This window comes from Caretta caretta, chromosome 4 (assembly GCF_965140235.1).
Source record: "Caretta caretta isolate rCarCar2 chromosome 4, rCarCar1.hap1, whole genome shotgun sequence".
In the NCBI taxonomy this organism is placed as follows: domain Eukaryota; kingdom Metazoa; phylum Chordata; order Testudines; family Cheloniidae; genus Caretta; species Caretta caretta.
Window position 1 is genome coordinate 95,004,714 of NC_134209.1, and position 19,606 is coordinate 95,024,319.

The following is a 19,606-nucleotide window of genomic DNA, read 5'->3' on the forward strand; positions in this document are numbered from 1 at the left end:
CAGCTGAATTATTCCTGAAAGATTTAGAGGAAAAGACACCACCACTACAATATATAGCATATAGAGTAATATGATACCAGAATAAATGCTTTTGATATTTACCTGCTGATCCTGCATCAAGGTCTGAGAAATACGGACACTAAATTCAAGCTGTTTCTTTAACTGGTTAATCTGCTCTTGCCATTGTTCCTTCTCCTCCACATAAGAGAGTTCAGACATCCACTTAAGGTTTTCTTGCCGTCGCATGCTAATATTCTGTTGTTGCCTTGTCTTAGCCAATGGACGGTAATTCCCATCTGCAGAAAGAGGGCGGCGATTCTTCCATCTGGGGAAAAGGGAGTGTCAGATTTCTTGAAAGTCAAAATAAACTTTGCAAATTTCAACTTTCTCCTCTTACCAAGTGTTCATAGTTTCAGTTCTAGGTAAACTATTAACAATTAATTAATACCACCAACACTTTTTGGCATGAGCAGTTTCAGTTTCTTATTCAAGAAACTTACCCATTAGCACAAAAAAAGCTACTTTAACTTTTAAATTCAGTATGAGTTAGAGAACTGGCTGATGAGATTGACATCTAGAAATTCAGTATCTTCTGTTGCAGCTCTTCTCTTCTCACATCTCATATGGCAAGACTAACTTGTGAGTAAAGAATTTATCCTTCTAATTTCCACATATACTCTCATACTTTTATAGCTTATTAGTTGTAAGACAGCATGGGAGCCAAACAGAATATTTGCTGGGGTCATATTGGTGGCATTGTAAAATCATGCAAAACTGAAGAAGTGTGCTCAGCAAGAATATGGGACAAAGGCACTAAAGATGCAACTGTATATGACAACTATTAATGGGTTTGAACAAATGGCCAACCAGTGGAGTGTTTCCATCACTAAAATCAGCTACTACCCCATGGGGCTACAGAGTAACTAATGTTATATCTTTTTAAAAAGTTGATAAAGGTGATCTTGGGAATTATAGACCTATAAACCTTTCTTAAGTACCACAAAAATTAGTAGAAGTGATCATTAAAAACAGAACCATAAAATACCTACACAAACATGCTAGGATAGGGCACAGCTTCTGTAAAGGCAAATCATGTCTCTAATCCAGCGGTCAGCAACCTTCCATAGGGACACGCTGGCTGCCGCTTCCTGCAGCTCCCGCTGGCCGCTAACAGCGAACTGCGGCCACTAGGAGCTGCAGGGGGCTATGCCTGCAGACGATCAACCGAAAAACAATGACTCATGGCCTGCCTTCGGACTATCCTGATGGACCGTGTGTTGAAGGTTGCCAACCCCTGCTCTAATCTTTTAGAATTCTTTGAGTAAGTCAACAAAACAGAGGAAGGCAAACTGGCTGATCTGATTTATTTTGAAGTTCAAAAAGCCTTTGAAAAAGTCCCTTAACAAGAGGCTACGAAGGAAACTAATTAATTAGTCATGTAATGAGACCAAGTGCTATCATGGATTAAAAACTGGCTAAAACAACAACCAAAAAAAAAAAAATCAGAAATAAATGGTTAATTTTCAACATGATAGAAGTTAGCATGGAACATTTAGGGGCACCCAAGTGTTAAAACTGATGTTTAATGAAAAAAGTGTTGAACAATGAAGTGACAAAATTTGCAGAGCAGATCAAATTATTTAGATTAGTCAAAACTAGTAAAGACTGAGGAACATGAGGTGAATGAACAGCTTGATTGCAGATGAAATCCACTGTTGATTACACAAGTTGGAAGGAATAATTTGAACTACTCAAACACTGCACATAGCTAGTTTAGAATCAAGCTATAACCTCTTGACAAAAAAGATTTGACTAGGTGCCGCAGTTGACAGCTCAGTGAAAACCTCTTTTACTCAGCAATAGTGGAAGAAGACATTTTGTTATCAGCTTTCTCTGTATAAAAACTGAAACACTATTTTATAAAACTTAGCCTAATATCAGACCAAAATTAAATAACACTACTAACCTATCTTTATTTTCCGTAACACAATATGTACTTTGATGGTTATGGGGATACATGGAGAAATTGTCATTAGAACTGGACTCTTGTTCTTCCTCCTCCTCTTCTGCCTGAACAAGTCCATCAGAAAGATAACCATCTCCATCTTCTTCATCTAGCACACACTGGGTAGAACCTCCCCATGTTGCCACTGTTCTAGTGAACATTAGACATTAAAAGATACAGTCAATCTGCCATTAACAAAGGATAACAGCTAAAATCAGAATACTAACAGTAAATTTAGAAATTTTATATGCCAATTATATCTACAAGTTGCATCAAAATGAATTTTGCAAACCTCATACCAATGCAGAGACAGTAAACTAATTTATAAAGAACTACTTGTGTTTGAACTTTGTAACTTATCAGAGAAACTTTTCAATTTGTTTGGATTCATAGATATAGCCAGCAAGGACCACTGTGATCATCTACAAAGACCTCCTGTATTACACAGACCTTAGGACTTCCCTGAATCAACTCTTGTTTGAATTAGAGCATTTCTTTTAGAAAAACAGTGTTGATTTAACACTTGAAAATAAACCATTCTTTCAAGCTGGAATCAAACGAACAACTTAAGGATATCTTTCCAAACATGCTAGAGTCCTGCCAGTTGAGATATTGAAGGACAACCTAGTATTTTAGGTATTTGACAGCATTTTTCATACAGCCCTTTTTCCTTGTTTATAAGGGTTTTTCCCAAGTAATGGAGAAAAAAAGAGAAAAAGCATTTTGAAAAATATAATATCAAAACCCCAACAAAATGGCAGGAAGCTCATAGGCAAGTGGGTATATCTCAAAACTTTTAGGTAATGTTTTGAAAGTGACTAGATTATAAATTTACAGTATGCCTTTAAAACTAAAAACAGTTTACTACTTTTTCCATTAAACACTGGATGTGGAATTTTGTTCCAAGTAAACAGAATTAAAAGAGTTTCTTACTAATTTATTTTTAAATTGAATACCTGTGAGACATTGTTCACAACAAATGTGAAATATACAGCAAAGGATTCCAGACTCCAAAGGTAAGACCATTTAAACTGGGGGGGCGGGGAGGGTGACTCATGCTCTTACTTTTCCATCCTACTTTGTTGTGGAGTACATTGGGTCTCTGATCCATCACTTTTAACAGATGCAGCAACAGTAGATGTGGTTTCTGCCAGATCTCTTCTCCTCTGGTGTTCAGCCATTAAAGCTTCAAGCTGCTTTCTTCTCTGTCGTAACTCTTCCCTTAAAATCTCATGCCTACGCATCTCAGACCATAGCTATTTGAAATAAAATAGTTTGATCCTTCTGTTTCATTTTCCACATTTAACTATATTCAAAACCATTAAACTAACAAATTAGGCAAAGCTATGGTTTTTCAAAATTAATTTGATGTGACTATATAGCAGAATAAGCAAAATGAAGAAAAAAAACCTAAATTTCAGCTTGACAAACCTATGATCTAAGTTTCACCTTTTATATTGTAAGAATAGAATGCAAGTTATGTCAACAAAAGTGAGGCTGATAAAATGATGATTCTCCTGTAATATTAAGAGGTGATCAGGACTGGGGCCACATGTGCAAAGGGCTGCACAAACTCAAAAAATAGTCTCTGTCCTGAACACCTTAAAATCTAAAAAGATAAGCAACATAAGAAAGTGGGGAGAGAAGAATCCAATCAAATTGTTTATATTAATACTCTAGAAGAATAATGAAAGTGTATGATGATCTCCATTTATCACTCAAGCTAACCATCATTAACTCGCTGATTTCTTACAAATGTCAAGGCAGAATAGGATCTTGAGGAGGAATTTGAAAGAAAAAAGTGGTAGTGGTTTTATGGATCACTTCATGAGCATAGGAAGCATGAATGAAGGGACAGATGTTTCTGCAAGAAGCTGTGGCCCTAGCCTCTCCCCTGGCTATATAAGGACAGGTCCCCACTCCTCTCATTTCCTTCGCACAAAATGTCCAGAGTACAAATGCCGATCCAGAAGGGAAGGAGGATGGGTTGTGGAATACATATCTGCATCACCAATATACAGAGGACCAAGTGGCAGCCGTGCAAATGTCAAATATAGGAACATGTAAGTCCCAGGATATTAGAGACAAAGTGGGTGACGTAATATCTATTATTGGACCAACAGAAGTTGGTCTAATAAAAGATTACCTTACCCACCTTCTCTCTCCAATTTGCAAACATTGCTTAGAAATGCCACTGAGTTTGCCTGGGCCTTCATGGAATGAGCTTGCACATGTTGAGGCGGCACAGTCTGAGCTACTTCGTATGCTGTCAGGATACAGGAAGTTATCCACCCAGAAATCACTTGTGAAGAGATCACTTGCCTCTTCATTTGGTCCACATATGAAACAAACAGATGAAATGAAGAATGGAAAGGTTTAGTCCTATCCAGACAAAAGGCTAAACAATCGCCTGACATCCAATATGTGAAGATGCTACTCATCTGGGATTGAGTGCAGCTCAGGGAAGAACCCTGGTAGATACATAACTTGGTTCAAAAGAAACTGAGAAACCTCTTTAGATAAAAACTTAAAATGTGGCTGCAAAGTTACTTTGTCTTTGGAAAACTGTACATAAGGAGGCTCTGCTATCAAAGCCCGCAACTCACACACACACACACACACACACACCCCTTCCAGATGTTTTTGTCAGAAGGGAAGCAGTTTTATGACACAGAAGAAGGAAGTGCCAGAGGCTTGAATGGTGGTCTCATAAGAGCCGCTAAGACGATATCAAGGTCCCACAAAGGGAACCAGTTCTTTAACCAGTGGATGGAGACAAATGACTCCTTCCAAGAACCTCGCTTCCATGGAGTTCAAACACACTGACTTCCCATGGATAGGTGAATGAAACGTGGAAATCACCGCCAGGTGCACTCTAACAAACTAAGTGCAAGACCAGAAGACTGAAGGTGTCAGCAAGTACACCCAAATATCCCGGATACAAGCCATTTTCGGTTGAATTCCCCAGGCTAACGACCTGAGGAGGTTGGAGAACTAACATTGTCTTGGCCACAGTGGAGCAATGAGAATGAGGTTGTCATGATCCAGTTTCAGCTTGAGAATGATCTGCAGAATAATCGGAATTGGAAGAAAAGCATCCCAGCTCAGGTGAAAAGCATTGCTCACCGAGCCTGGACTGAGACCTCTCAAAAAGCAAGAGAGAGACGATTGTCGAGAATCCATAAAGATGGATTACTGGATACTGGGCTTCAGAAACCACTCATGATTCAGGGAGAAATTTCTACTCAGGTGATCCACCAGGTGATCCTAGAACCCAGGTAAATGATCAGCAATAGGATAATGTTTTCTCCGATGCAAAACTGCCAGAACCTGATGACCTCTTGACATAGCAGGTTGGCGCATGCTCCCTCCTTTCTGTTCACGTAATACCTCACAGTGGTATTATCAGTAAGGATGTGCATCGCCGAGTCCCTGATGTGATCTTAAAGGGCCTGATTGGCACTGTAGATGGCACAAAGCTCCAGGACACTGATATGCAGAGAAGTTTCCTATTGTGATCACAGGCCTTTCAGCAATCCCAGATGCACTCCCTAACCTACTAAAGAGGCATCGATGGAGACTTAGTGAAGGAAACACCCTGGCACACATTGCCCTGAGCCTCTCACCACCATAAGGACTCGAGGATCGGCAGAGGAAGTCGGACCGGTCCATCCAAGAGTTCAGATGACAAACCAACTTTAGCCACATTTGAAGAGGACGAAGGCACAACCTGATATATTGGATTACTTATTTGCATGCAGCCACAGGGCCTAGCAACCTCAGGCATACACAGACTATTGTTGACGGTTGAGTTCCCTGCAGCTCCAGAGATAGGTGGCAAATCGCATGGAATTGGTCAGTAGTAACACTCGAACTCAGAGTCTAGTAGGGCCCCAATGAACTTGATTCTTTGAGTTGGAACCAATGTTGACTTTCCACTGTTTAGGATGAGACTTAGATGATCAAGTAAGCATAGAATGAACTGAACATGAGAGGGGTCTTCTTCTCTGGACTTGCTTCTGAGGAACTAATCATCCAGATAGAAGAAGATATGAATTCTCTTCCTGAGGTATGCTGTCACCACAATCATGCACTTGTTAACATGCCAGGTGGGAGTGGAAGACAGACCAAAAGGAAGCATGGTATACTGATAGTGCTGGTCCAGCATGACTAACCACAGAAACCGCCTGTGGCTTGGGAGCACTGCTACATGGAAATAAGCATCCTGAAGGTCCAGCAAACCAGTTGCAATTTAACACAGGGAGGATAGTTGCTGAGGTGACCAGATGGAATCCCACATATCTGATGTATTTGTTGAGGTCACACAGGACATGACTCATCCCTCAGGGGAGTAGAATCCCTGTCCCCAACATTGCAGTGGAACCTCCTCTACAGCCCCCAAAGCCAGTAGAGACTGAACCTGCTCCAGGAGCTGTGTCTTGTGGGAGGGGTCCCTGAAGAGGGATGGAGGAGGAACTGTATGGCACAACCCCGGGTAATTGAGTCCCAAACACTAAAAAAAATGAGCCAGCCTGACCCTGAACAGGGGTAATGAAGACAGACTTCTGCTTGGGACATACAAGTCAAAATAGGCGCTTACTGGTTGCCAATGGAGGACAAGCCAGTCATATACAGAGAGCAATGCCTGCTGATTCGCAGTGCACATCTGCCAGGAAGAAGTAGTATAAATCTTCCTCCCCATTCCCTCCTGGACTCTGTCTTTAGTACAGATTTATATCTTCACTGTCATTACTGTAGTTACCACAACAGAGTTAGGGGCTGGTGGGAGCAGAAACCTTCAAAACCCAGCATGGGATTGAAGTATGACTTCTCCGCACACTTTGTCTTAGGAAATTATGAAGTTGGAGTATACCAGAGTGTCTTTGCAGATTCCAAGACAGCCTCATTTATCAGACCGGCTATTCTCCCTGGAGCTGATGACTGGAGAAGATCCAGCAGCTTACGTGTATTCTCCTGCATAAATTCAGCCTGGATGCCTAATGTAGCAGACATACACCTAAGAAGGTCCTAATATGCCTTAAAGTCCTCAAACATCAAAGGAGAGCAAGAGCCTGGCATGGCAGAGCTGTCCGGAGATGCTTTTGCTACACCAGTGACAGGTCCTTTCTTAACCCACAGTTGGGATTGGAGGCCCAGACGGACAGGCTCAGAGTCGCCTGTAGCTGAGACTGTTTGGGAATGGAAGCCACCCATGGGATCCGTGATCTTGTTTTGGAGCAGGATAAATAATGGGACCTGAAAGACCAAGGAGTGTCCCAAGGATTCCAAGGAGGCCACTGGAGAAATGGATATGACATTGGTGATCAGCAGACACTGGGCCAAGAGCCACCCTCTTGACTGCAGAAACTATGCCAACCTCCGTACCGATGGTGAGCCAAGGACAGTCTCTAGCGCCTATCAGACAATGACAAAGGGGAGGACGATCTGAACCTGGATCTCGAGGAGTCGCAGAGATTCTCTGGTGACAATGGAGCCAGCCACAACTGAGCAAACAAATGACCAGATTCATCTGAAGCCCAACAGAGACAGCATCAATGCCAAAAAGGAAGGGGGAATCTGCACAGAGCGAGACACTCCCCCACCCAGTACCGGAAGAGGCACCAGCACCAAGGCCAAGGACCATGGCCGAAGGGGACATCAGCATGGCAGGGGTCTTTGGTGCTAGGCACAGCACTGGCCTCAGTTCCACAGTCTGGGACCTGGGCTGCGGTGCTGATGAACCCAGCAGCTTTACAACCCAGCCAGAATGGGCCAAGGGCACAATGGAAGATGACGCATAGAAGCTACAGCACCTTCAAACTCCTGAACCACTGGAGAGTCATGGACTGAGAGATAAAGCAGGTCTGATGCCACCTGATACACCTCCAGCATGGAGGCAGTCAGCACTGGTGCAAACATCATCGGTACCAGACTCACTGGATGCCCCATGGCTGGAACCAGAGTTGATGATATGGGCTCTTGCTGATCTTGGCACTGTACAAGGAGAGGTTAGATGGACCTGTTTCACTGCGTGTGCCAGGAGTATTGTGCTGGTGAACATTCCTCTTAGAAGATGAGGAAGTCTCAGAGAAACTTGGAGTGCTCCATAATTAGTCTTATGGGACATCTTCCTCGCCTCACCAAAGGAGGGAGAGCAACGCCTCTTCCTCTTGGAGGAAGCACTAGAGTCCGAACGTGAAGTCGCATCACTTGCTGGTTCTGACACCAACCGCCAAGCAGACGAGGGTCTCAGTGCTGAAGCGAGCCTCTTGGCCTGTTCCAGAAGGTGCTGCTTCACCCGTAAGTCTCTTGCCACCTCAGCTCTCTTTTTGAATGACCTATAGGTGGAACACCATTCCTTATCATATCCCTCAGCCACAATAAGCACCTCATGTGAGAATCTCACACACACACAAAAAAAAGACAGGCTAGTTTTCTGAGAGTTTTTCCACTACATTATGAGACCAAAAACGTGAGATGAAAATATCACACAAAGCTTCAACTTAAGGCACAGGCGGTGAAAAAGAACTGAGTGGGAGTCAGGACAGAGCTGCCCTTATATAGCTAGAGGAGGGGCTAGGGCCTTTAACGCACAAATGCTTTCCTTCTGGGCATTGCTAGGCAAAGTTCTCCAGCTTCAGTGCACTGGGCACATGTACACCTACGTGGAATACATGGCTGCATCTACTCAAAGAGAGTAGGATGAAGTAATGGTTACGTACGGAGGAGCAAAGTTGTGAAGGACCTTGAAATCAAGAAGACACTTGAACCTGATGCAGTGAAACAGGGTAGTGGAGGAATTCAAAGGGGAAGGTAATATGGTTACAGCAGCAGGTAAACATAACTTTTGAATAGTTTCGAGCAGTGTTTTGAATAGATTTGAATGAGGTGATAAAGATGTCAGGGAAGACAGATAAGGTGGTATATTATACAAAGCATAAAGGCAAGCAGGCTTTTTTGTTGCGAAACAGCTGAACACCTTTCTAGGCAAAGTTTCTGATATCTCTGAAAATATGAATTTGTTTATAGAAAAGGCTATATTTGGAAGTTAAAAATCAAAAGTTACTTGTGGAGTTTTAGAAATATGATCACTACTACATGCTCTTACTGTTATACCAGGACCTCTTTTTTTTTTTAAAGTAGAAAGAGACCCACACTGGTTATCAAAAGGCAAATTTAACTACATATATATTTGTAAGATGCCTATGTTTAACCAAATCCTGCTTTTCAAAAGATCTTGGAAACCCAGCCAAATATATTTTAAAAAATTTGAGTTTAAAGCATGAGTATGCAAAATGGTCACCCATAGCTGGGACAGCATCATATTATTAACCATAGTGTTGTGAAAAATATTAAATGGAAAAACATAACTGGTAAGTGAAAATGTATAGTTGATCGCACAGCGACACCTATCGTTAAGGGTGTACAAGCATTTTGTTCTAAAGGATAATTTTTAGACCTCTGTAATTTATCTCTTTACCCTTTGTTCTATTCTCATTTTTTGTTTTCAAGTCCCCAGTAAAAAATTCAGCCATTTGAGAACAAAAACATGACACAATACTATCTTGTCTTTATTTATAAAAAAACATTTATCCAACACTGTTAGAAGGCAAAAGCTATAAATCTTGCAAGAATACTCCTTCAATAAGACATCACCTTTTACCTTTTGGTGGTTTAGGGGAAAAATCTTGAATTCAGTGACATTACAAGGATTTTAGACAGACAAAATTTCAGTTAATTGATAAAACTAATGATCTGCCAATGTAAACTAAGCAGAGTGTGTGTGTTTACATACAGTGAAATTATCCAGTTATAACATGTCAGGATGGAACAGTGGAGCTACATTTGCATGCACGAGGCAGATCCCTGGGAAACTAATTTTAAGATGTAAGCATGTGTGAAAGAGTGTCTGTCTCATATTCTACATGAACTCCCTGATTGGATGGGCTGTTCTTGGAATCCAGTTTCCTTGGAGATCATTCAATCCCTCTGGTTATAATTCCAAAATCATATCCCTTTTACAGCCAAATTCTGCAATATTTGCTTAAATATTTCTTTTTTGGCAAATACTTCTTGCTACTAAGGTTCAATGTTTGCTTTCTACAAACACACTTTTAAAAATAAACACATCTCAACATGTATATAAAAGACTTAAAATGTTTCAAAATATTTAAAAGGTATTTAAGGGTTTGTTTGTTTTTTTTAAAAGAGTAACTGACTCACAAGCAAGTCAGAAATGTCAAGTACCTCATTGTCCACTGTTACTGATTCTTCAGGTTCAAGAATAGGATTGCCTGCTGTGCTACTTTCAACAGCTGGTGTTGAAGTAGCAGGTGAGGCTGGTCTATTTGCTGGGCAATTCCCCAAGCTAGCTGACAACTGAAAGAAAAAGAAGATTTTAAAATTAAATAAAATATATATTACTAGAGTAAAACAACATATGTAATAAATTATTGCGTTCTGAAATTTCTACTTATTTCTTACTGTTATTGGATACAGCTATTCCCCGCTCCCTCCAACTACTCATCCCCAGCTCAATTTTAGACTTGAGATATCAGCTCAAAGTCAACATATGCTATGAAGAATAGTCTCAGAACTAACATTACCTATACTTCAACCAGCATGCAGCCCATCTTACATTATGATCAATGCTACGTATAATATAAATGAAATCAGAAACTTTGTAATCACAAATGAATTTTAAAAACTCAAACCAACATTGTGCAATGTGGTAGAATACTGGTCCCTTTAGCTCTTTTAGTAATTGCAGCATTTTCAACTGCCTAAATGAAACATACTTTTGAAGAAAAGGCAACATCTTGTTAACTTTCATTTTGAGAGAACCAGTGTTACCTTCAGATCTAGGATATATTCCAGATTTAGGGAAAGATTGTAGTGAAAATGAAGTACACAAAAATAAACAAACTTTGCAAAGTTTGGTAAGATGGGCTCATCTGAACTTCTGTTTTAATGCAGCCAAATATAAAGTCACCTTCACAAGATGAGACATTACTCTGGAATACAGGGGTTCTGAAAAGGACTTAAGGTTCATAGTAAATAAGCTAATGACCATGAGTTTCCAGTGAGATTATGTAGCTAAAAGGGCAAATGCAATCCTTGCACCTATAAGAAGGAGATCACCACACAAGAGCAGAGAGGCAGAACCTAGCTCTGTATATGGCAGTACTGAGACCATTACTAAAATACAGTGTCCACTTTTTCAAATTTTTCAGTATTCATTCAGGAGTTCAGAAAGGAGCTACAAGAACAATTTGAAGTCTGAAAAACATGCCTTATATAGTGAGCCCTGGTCTACACTAGGACTTTAGGTCGAATTTAGCAGCGTTAAATCGATTTAACCCTGCACCCGTCCACACGACAAAGCCCTTTTTTTCGACTTAAAGGGCTCTTAAAATTGATTTCCTTACTCCACTCCCGACAAGAGGATCAGTGCTGAAATCGGCCTTGCTGGGTCAAATTTGGGGTACTGTGGACGCAATTAGATGCTATTAGCCTCCCGGAACTATCCCAGAGTGTTCCATTGTGACCGCTCTGAACAGCATTCTCAACTCAGATGAACTAGCCAGGTAGACAGGAAAAGGCGTGCGAACTTTTGAATTTCATTTCCTGTTTGGCCAGCGTGACAAGCTGCAGGTGACCATGCAGAGCTCATCAGCAGAGGTGACCATGATGGAGTCCCAGAATCGCAAAAGAGCTCCAGCATGGACCAAACGGGAGGTACGGGATCTGACTGCTGTATGGGGAGAGGAATCCGTGCTATCAGAACTCCGTTCCAGTTTTCGAAATGCCAAAACATTTGTCAAAATCTCCCAGGGCATGAAGGACAGAGGCCATAACAGGGACCCGCAGCAGTGCCACCTGAAACTTAGAGCTGAGGCAAGCCTACCAGAAAACCAGAGAGGCAAATGGCCGCTCCGGGTCAGAGCCCAAAACATGCCACTAACCCAACCCTGTTGTTTGACTCCTTCAACGGAGATAGAGGCAACACGGAAGCAGGTTCTGGGGACAAAGAAGCTGATGATGAGGAGGAGGTTGTAGATAGCTCACAGCAAGCAAGCAGAGAAACCAGTTTTCCCGACAGCCAGGAACTGTCCCTCACCCTGGACCTGGAGCCAGTACCTCCTGGACCCACCAGGCAGAGAAGGGACCTCTGGTGAGTGTAAGTTTTAAAATAGTATACATGGTTTAAAAGCAAGAGTGCTTCAGGATTAATTTGCCCTGGTATTCGCGACCAGTACAGCTACTGGAAAAGTCTGTTAACGTGTCTGGGGATGGAGCAGAAATCCTCCAGGGACATCTCCATAAAGCTCTCCTGGATGTACTCCCAAAGCCTTTGCAAAAGGTTTCTGGGGAAGGCAGCCTTATTCCGTCCACCATGGTAGGACACTTTACCACGCCAGGCCAGTAGCACGTACTCGGGAATCATTGCAGAACAAAGCATTGCAGTGTATGTTTGCTAGCATTCAAACAACATCCATTCTTTATCTCTGTGTTATCCTCAGGAGAGTGATATTGTTCATGGTCACCTGGTTGAGGGTGCTTTTCTTAAGGGGACATTCAGAGGTACCCGTTCCTGCTGGGCTGTTTGCCTGTGGCTGAACAGAAATGTTCCCCGCTGTTGGCCATGGGGCAGGGGGAGGAGTTAGCCACGTGATAGGGGGAGGCGAAATGCGACCTTGTAATAAAAACACATGTGCTATGTATGTAATGTTAACAGCAAGGTTTATCGTGAAAGAGTGTACCCATTGTTCTATAAAATGTTTTTTTTAAATACCACTGTCCCTTCTTTTTTTCTCTACCAGCTGCATGTGTTTCAAGGACCACAGGATCTTCTCCTTCCCAGAGGCTAGCGAAGATTAGAAGGCGAAAAAAACACTTGCGATGAAATGTTCTCTGAGCTCATGCTGTACTCCCACACTGACAGAGCACAGACGAACGGGTGGAGGCAGACAATGTCAGAGTGCAGGAAAGCACAAAATGACTGGGAGGAGAGGTGACCGGCTAAAGAGAAGGCTGAAGTTGATCGGTGGCGGCAGTGTGATGAGAGAAGGCAGGATTCAATGCTGAGGCTGCTGGAGGATCAAACTCATATGTTCCAGCGTATGGTTGAGCTGCAGGAAAGGCAGCTGGAGCACAGACCGCCACTACAGCCCCTGTGTAAGCAAACGCTCTCCTCCCCAAGTTCCATAATCTCCTCACCCAGATGCCCAAGAACGTGGTGGGGGAGCCTCCGGCCACCCAGCCACTCCACCCTAGAGGACTGCCCAAGCAACAGAAGGCTGGCATTCAATAACTTAAAATTTTAAGCTTTTAAAGTGCTGTGTGGCCTTGTCCCTCCCTCTTCCACCACCCCTCCCGGTGCTTCTCTCCTCCACCACCCCTCCTGGGCTACCTTGACAGTTATCCCCCTATCTGTGTGATGAATTAATAAAGAATGCATGAATGTGAAGCAACAATGACTTTATTGCCTCTGCAGTGGTGATTGAAGGTGGGAGGGGAAGGGAGGGCGGTTGGCTTACAGGGAAATAGAGTGAACCAAGGGGCGAGGGGTTTCCATCAACGAGAAACAAACAGAACTTTCATACTGTAGCCTGGCCAGTGATGAAACTGGTTTTCAAAGCTTCTCTGATGCATACCGTGCCCTCCTGCACTCTTCTAACTGCCCTGGTGTCTGGCTGTGCGTAACCAGCGGCCAGACAATTTGCCTCAACCTCCCACCCCGCCATAAACGTCTCCTCCTTACTCTCACAGATATTGTGGAGCACACAGCAAGCAGTAACAACAGTGGGAATATTGGTTTTGCTGAGGTCTAAGCGAGTCAGTAAACTGCACCAGTGCGCTTTTAAACCTCCAAACGCACATTCTACCACCATTCTGCACTTGCTCAGCCTGTAGTTGAACAGCTCCTAACTATTGTCCAGGCTGCCTGTGTACGGCTTCATGAGCCATGGCATTAAGAGGTAGGCTGGGTCCCCAAGGATAACTATAGGCATTTCAGCATCCCCAATGGTTATTTTCTGGTCTGGGAATAAAGTCCCTTCCTGCAGCTTTTGAAACAGACCAGAGTTCCTGAAGATGCGAGCATCATACACCTTTCCCGGCCATCCCACGTTGATGTTGGTGAAACGTTCCTTATGATCCACCAGTGCTTGCAGTACTATTGAAAAGTACCCCTTGCAGTTTATGTACTCGCCGGCTTGGTGCTCCAGTGGCAAGATAGGGATATGGGTTCCGTCTATGGCCCCACCACAGTTAGGGAATCTCATTGCAGCAAAGCCATCCACTATGACCTGCACATTTCCCAGGGTCACTACCCTTGATATCAGCAGATCTTTGATTGCACGGGCTACTTGCATCACAGCAGCCCCCACAGTAGAGTTGTCCACTCCAAATTGATTCCTGACTGACCGGTAGCTGTCTGGCATTGCAGGCCTCCACAGGGCTATCGCCACTCGTTTCTCAACTGTGAGGGCTGCTCTCATCTTGGTATTCATGTGCTTCAGGGCAGGGGAAAGCAAGTCACAAAGTTCCATGAAAGTGCCCTTATGCATGAGAAAGTTTCGCAGCCACTGGGAATCGTCCCAGACCTGCAACACTATGCGGTCCCACCAGTCTGTGCTTGTTTCCCGGGCCCAGAATCAGCCTTCCACTGCATGAACCTGCCCCGTTAGCACCATGATGCCCGCATTGCCAGGGCCCGTGCTTTGAGAGAAGTCTGTCCATGTCCTCATCACTCTCGTCACTGAGCTGACGTCATCTACTCGCCCAGTATCGCTCTGCCAGGTTCTGGTGCTGCATATACTGCTGGATAATGCGCGTGGTGTTTAATGTGCTCCTAATTGCCAAAGTGATCTGAGCAGGCTCCATGCTTGCCGTGGTATGGCGTCTGCACAGAAAAAAAGGCATAGAACGATTGTCTGCCATTGCTCTGACCGAGGGAGGGGCGACTGACGACATGGCTTACAGAGTTGGCTTACAGGGAATTAAAATCAACAAAGGGGGTGGCTTTATATTAAGGAGAAACAAACAACTGTCACACAGAATGGCCCCAAGGACTGAACTCAAAATCCTGGGTTTAGCAGGCCAATGCTCAACCCACTGAGCTATCCCGCCCCCCCCCCCCCCCGGCAGGTATGTCAGGCAGGACTGAATCTCCATTAAACTTTTCAAGGTGCCCCTGACAGACCTCACCAAAATGACTGTCGGCTGCTGATTTCACAGAGGGAGGGAGGGGGGAGCAAATGAATACAAAACAAATCTAGTGTATTTCTTGTTTTGATCCACTCCATCTATCTTTTACATCTTTGGCTGGCAGCAGACGGTGCCTGCTCAGCAGAAGATGGTGCAACAGGACTGCCTGCAGGACTAAAGAGAATGACCTGGTCGAGTCACTCCTATTTTAAGTCCCTGCGCCCATGTCTGCCCAGGCGCTCTTGACCAACCTTACCGAGGCAGCCAGGAGCACCTTGGACATGACGACAATGGTTATCAGGCCTATTCATAGATATTAAGGTCAGAAGGGACCACTATGATCATCTAGTCCGACCTCCTGCACAACGCAGGCCACAGAATCTCACCCACCCACTCCTGCAAAAAAACCTCTCACCTACGTCTGAGCAATTGAAGTCCTCAAATTGTGGTTTAAAGTCTTCAAGGAGCAGAGAATCCTCCAGCACATGACCCTTGCTTCATGCTACAGAAGAAGGCGAAAAATCTCCAGGGCCTCTTCCAATCTGCCCTGGAGGAAAATTCCTTCCCGACCCCAAATATGGCGATCAGCTAAACCCTGAGCATATGGGCAAGATTCGCCAGCCAGATACCCAGGAAAGAATTCTTTGTAGTAACTCAGATCCCACCCCATCTAACATCCCATCACAGGCCATTGGGCCTATTTACCATGAATAAAGATCAATTAATTACCAAAATCATGTTATCCCATCATACCATCTCCTCCATAAACTTACCGAGTTTAATCTTAAAGCCAGATAGGTCTTTTGCCCCCACTGCTTCCCTTGGAAGGCTATTCCAAAACTTCACTCCTGTGATGGTTAGAAACCTTTGTCTAATTTCAAGTCTAAACTTCCCAGTGACCAGTTTATATCCATTTGTTCTTGTGTCCACATTGGTACTGAGCTAAAATAATTCCTCTCCCTCTCCGGTATTTATCCCTCTGATATATTTATAGAGAGCAATCATATCTCCCCTCAACCTTCTTTTAGTTAGGCTAAACAAGCGAAGCTCCTTGAGTCTCCTTTCATAAGACAGGTTTTCCATTCCTCGGATCATCTTAGTAGCCCTTCTCTGTACCGGTTCCAGTTTGAATTCACCCTTCTTAAACATGGGAGACCAGAACTGCACACAGTACTCCAGGTGAGGTTTCACCAGTGCCTTGTATAACGGTACTAAAACCTCCTTATCCCTACTGGAAAAATCTCTCCTGATGCATCCCAAGACCGCATTAGCTTTTTTCACAGCCATATCACATTGGCAGCTCATAGTCATCCTGTGATCAACCAATACTCCAAGGTCCTGCTCCTCCGCCGTTACTTCTAATTGATGCATCCCCAGCTTATAACTAAAATTCTTGTTATTAATCCCTAAACGCATGACCTTGCACTTCTCACTATTAAATTTCATCCTATTACTATTAGTCCAGTTTACAAGGTCATCCCAATCTTCCTGTATGATATCCCGGTCTCTCTCTAAACTGGCAATACCTCCCAGCTTTGTATCATCCGCAAACTTTATTAGCACACTCCCACTTTTTGTGCCGAGGTCAGTAATAAAAAGATTAAATAAGATTGGTCCCAAAACCGATCCCTGAGGAACTCCACTGGTAATCTCCCTCCAGCCTGACAGTTCACCTTTCAGTAGGACCCGCTGTAGTCTCCCTGTTAACCAATTCCTTATCCACCTTTCAATTTTCATATTGATCCCCATCTTTTCCAATTTAGCTAATAATTCCCCATGTGGCACGGTATCAAACGCCTTACTGAAATCTAGGTAAATCAGATCCACTGCGTTTCCTTTGTCTAAAAAATCTGTTACTTTCTCAAAGAAGGAGATCAGGTTGGTTTGACATGATCTACCTTTTGTAAAGCCATGTTGTATTCTGTATACCCATTTACCATTGACCTCAATGTCCTTAACTACTTTCTCCTTCAAAATTTTTTCCAAGACCTTGCATACTACAGATGTCAAACTAACAGGCCTGTAGTTACCCGAATTACTTCCCCCCCCGCCTTTCTTAAAAATAGGAACTATGTTAGCAATTCTTCAATCATATGGTACAACCTCTGAGTTTACAGACTCATTAAAAATTCTTGCTAATGGGCTTGCAATTTCATGTGCCAATTCCTTTAATATTCTTGGATGAAGATTATCTGGGCCCCCCGATTTAGTCCCATTAAGATGTTCAAGTTTGGCTTCTATCTCGGATTTGGTAATCTCTACCTCCGTATCCTCATTCCCATTTGTCATGCTACCATTATCCCTAAGATCCTCTTTAGCCTTATTAAAGACTGAGGCAAAGTAATTGTTTAGATATTGGGCCATGCCTAGATTATCCTTGACCTCCACTCCATCCTCAGTATTTAGCGATCCCACTTCTTCTTTCCTTGTTTCCTTCTTATTTATAAGACTATAGAACCTTTTACTTTTGGTTTTAATTCCCTTTGCAAGGTCCAACTCTACTTGACTTTTAGCCTGTCTCACTTTATCCCTACATGTTCTGACCTCAATCATCAGGCGTATTGCACCGTCTGCTGCCACAAGGCAATGGGCTGCTGCTGTGTAGCAATGCAGTACCACGTCTGCCAGCACCCAGGAGATGTAGGGTGACAGTGAGCTGAGCGGGCTCCATGCTTGCCGTGGTATGGTGTCTGCATAGGTAACTCAGGAAAAAAGGCGCAAAACGATTGTCTGCCGTTGCTTTCACAGAGGGAGGGAGGGCGGGCTTGACGACATGTACCCAGAACCACCTGCAACAATGCTTTTGCCCCATTAGGCATTGGGATCTCAACCCAGAATTCCAATGGGCAGCGGAGACTGCGGGAACTATGGGATAGCTATCCACAGTGCAACGCTCCAGAAGTCTATGCTAGCCTCAGTACTGTGGAAGCACTCCGCCAAGTTAATACACTTAATGCACTTAGAGCATTTTGTGTGGCGACACACACAAGAGACTATATAAAAACGATTTCTAAAAACCGACTTCTATAAATTTGACCTAATTTCGTAGTGTAGCCATACTCTTAAGACGCTCAATATATTGAGTTTATCCAAAAGAGGTGTAAGAAATGAAATGATCATGGTCTACACTACCAGTACATACATAGGGAAGAGATTCTGATCGTAGACTTTGCTAATCTAGTAGGAAAAAGGTATAACGAGATTCAATGTTTGGAAGCTGAAACTAGACAAAATGTCAGACTAGAAATAAGGTGCAAATATTTAACAGTAACAGTAATTTACCACTGGAACATCTTACGTAGGAATGTGGTGATTTCTCCATCCTTTGAAGTAAAAATAAAGACTGCATATCTTTCTAGAAAGATATGCTATAGCTCATATAGAAGCTACAACCCTCATCCAGAAATTATCAGGCGAGGTTCTATGGCAAGTGTTACAAAGGAGGTCATACTAGATGATTATAGGTGATCCCTTCTAAGCTTTATCTATAATTATGAATGAGTCAACAAAACCACTGTAAGAACAAAAGTCAACATTATGAGCATAAACAACTTGAAGTTCTGAATTTCAATTTTTCTACTAGAAAAACTACTGCTGTGAGACATTTGGTGCCCCATTGCCTGATTTATTGCAGTGTAGACATAAACCATCACCACCACCCACGCTGGATCTGTGTCAGCAGACTTGGGCTCACAGGGCTCAGGCTGTGGGACTATACAATTGCAGTGTAAACGTTCAAGTTCAGACTGGAGCCTGAGCTCTAGGACCCTGCAAGGGGAGAGGGTCCCAGAGACCAGGCTCCAGCCCAAGCCTGAACATTTACACTGCAATTTTAATAGCCCCACAGCCCGAGGCAACTGACGCAGACCAGTTGTGGATGTTTTACTGCAATGTAGACCATACCCCTGGAGTCTGTGAAGAAGTATACTCTACCTACTTGAAGGTCAGGACAAGCCTTCTGTAATGCTTGGATTTTTTCTTGAATCTCAATCAGTTTCCTTCTTTCTTCTTGAAGTTGTTTAAGTTCCCGCTGCTGCTGCTGAAGTTTAGCTTCATAGAATTTTTCTCTGTAGTAGGAGATATTAGCTGCATATTACTTAGCAAGAGATTTGATGGAATTGTGATCTTTTAAGATAATTAAAAGACAATAAACCTTGCTTTTTCATTCAGTCTCACATCTTGCTGCAATTTGTTGGTAGTAGCTCTGATGTTATTTGGTTGCTGCTTTGCCTCCTCTACTTCAGCCAAAAAGAAGTCACCCGCATTAGATGTATCAGCAGTAGTTGCTTCAGGCTCTGTCTCATCATCCTGTAACAGCAGCCATATTTTTCAATTGGTACACTGATATTTCTAATCAACCATATTTTGCCAACAAATCTGGAAAATTTT

General features: G+C 43.1%; 1 protein-coding gene across 13 annotated transcripts in view; it reads right to left on the minus strand.

Moving 5' to 3' along the window:
* PCM1 (pericentriolar material 1) overlaps positions 1 to 19,606 on the minus strand; it is an 88,092-nt gene that overhangs the window by 31,553 nt on the left and 36,933 nt on the right. For all 13 annotated transcript variants that reach the window (XM_048848136.2, XM_048848135.2, XM_048848134.2 and 10 more), the window contains 6 exons: positions 19,371 to 19,525; positions 19,155 to 19,284; positions 10,253 to 10,384; positions 3,071 to 3,261; positions 1,967 to 2,155; positions 103 to 325 (listed from right to left, as the gene is read on the minus strand). In XM_048848136.2, coding sequence (XP_048704093.2) covers positions 103 to 325; positions 1,967 to 2,155; positions 3,071 to 3,261; positions 10,253 to 10,384; positions 19,155 to 19,284; positions 19,371 to 19,525 — 1,020 coding nt within the window. The remainder of the gene's footprint in view (positions 1 to 102; positions 326 to 1,966; positions 2,156 to 3,070; positions 3,262 to 10,252; positions 10,385 to 19,154; positions 19,285 to 19,370; positions 19,526 to 19,606) is intronic.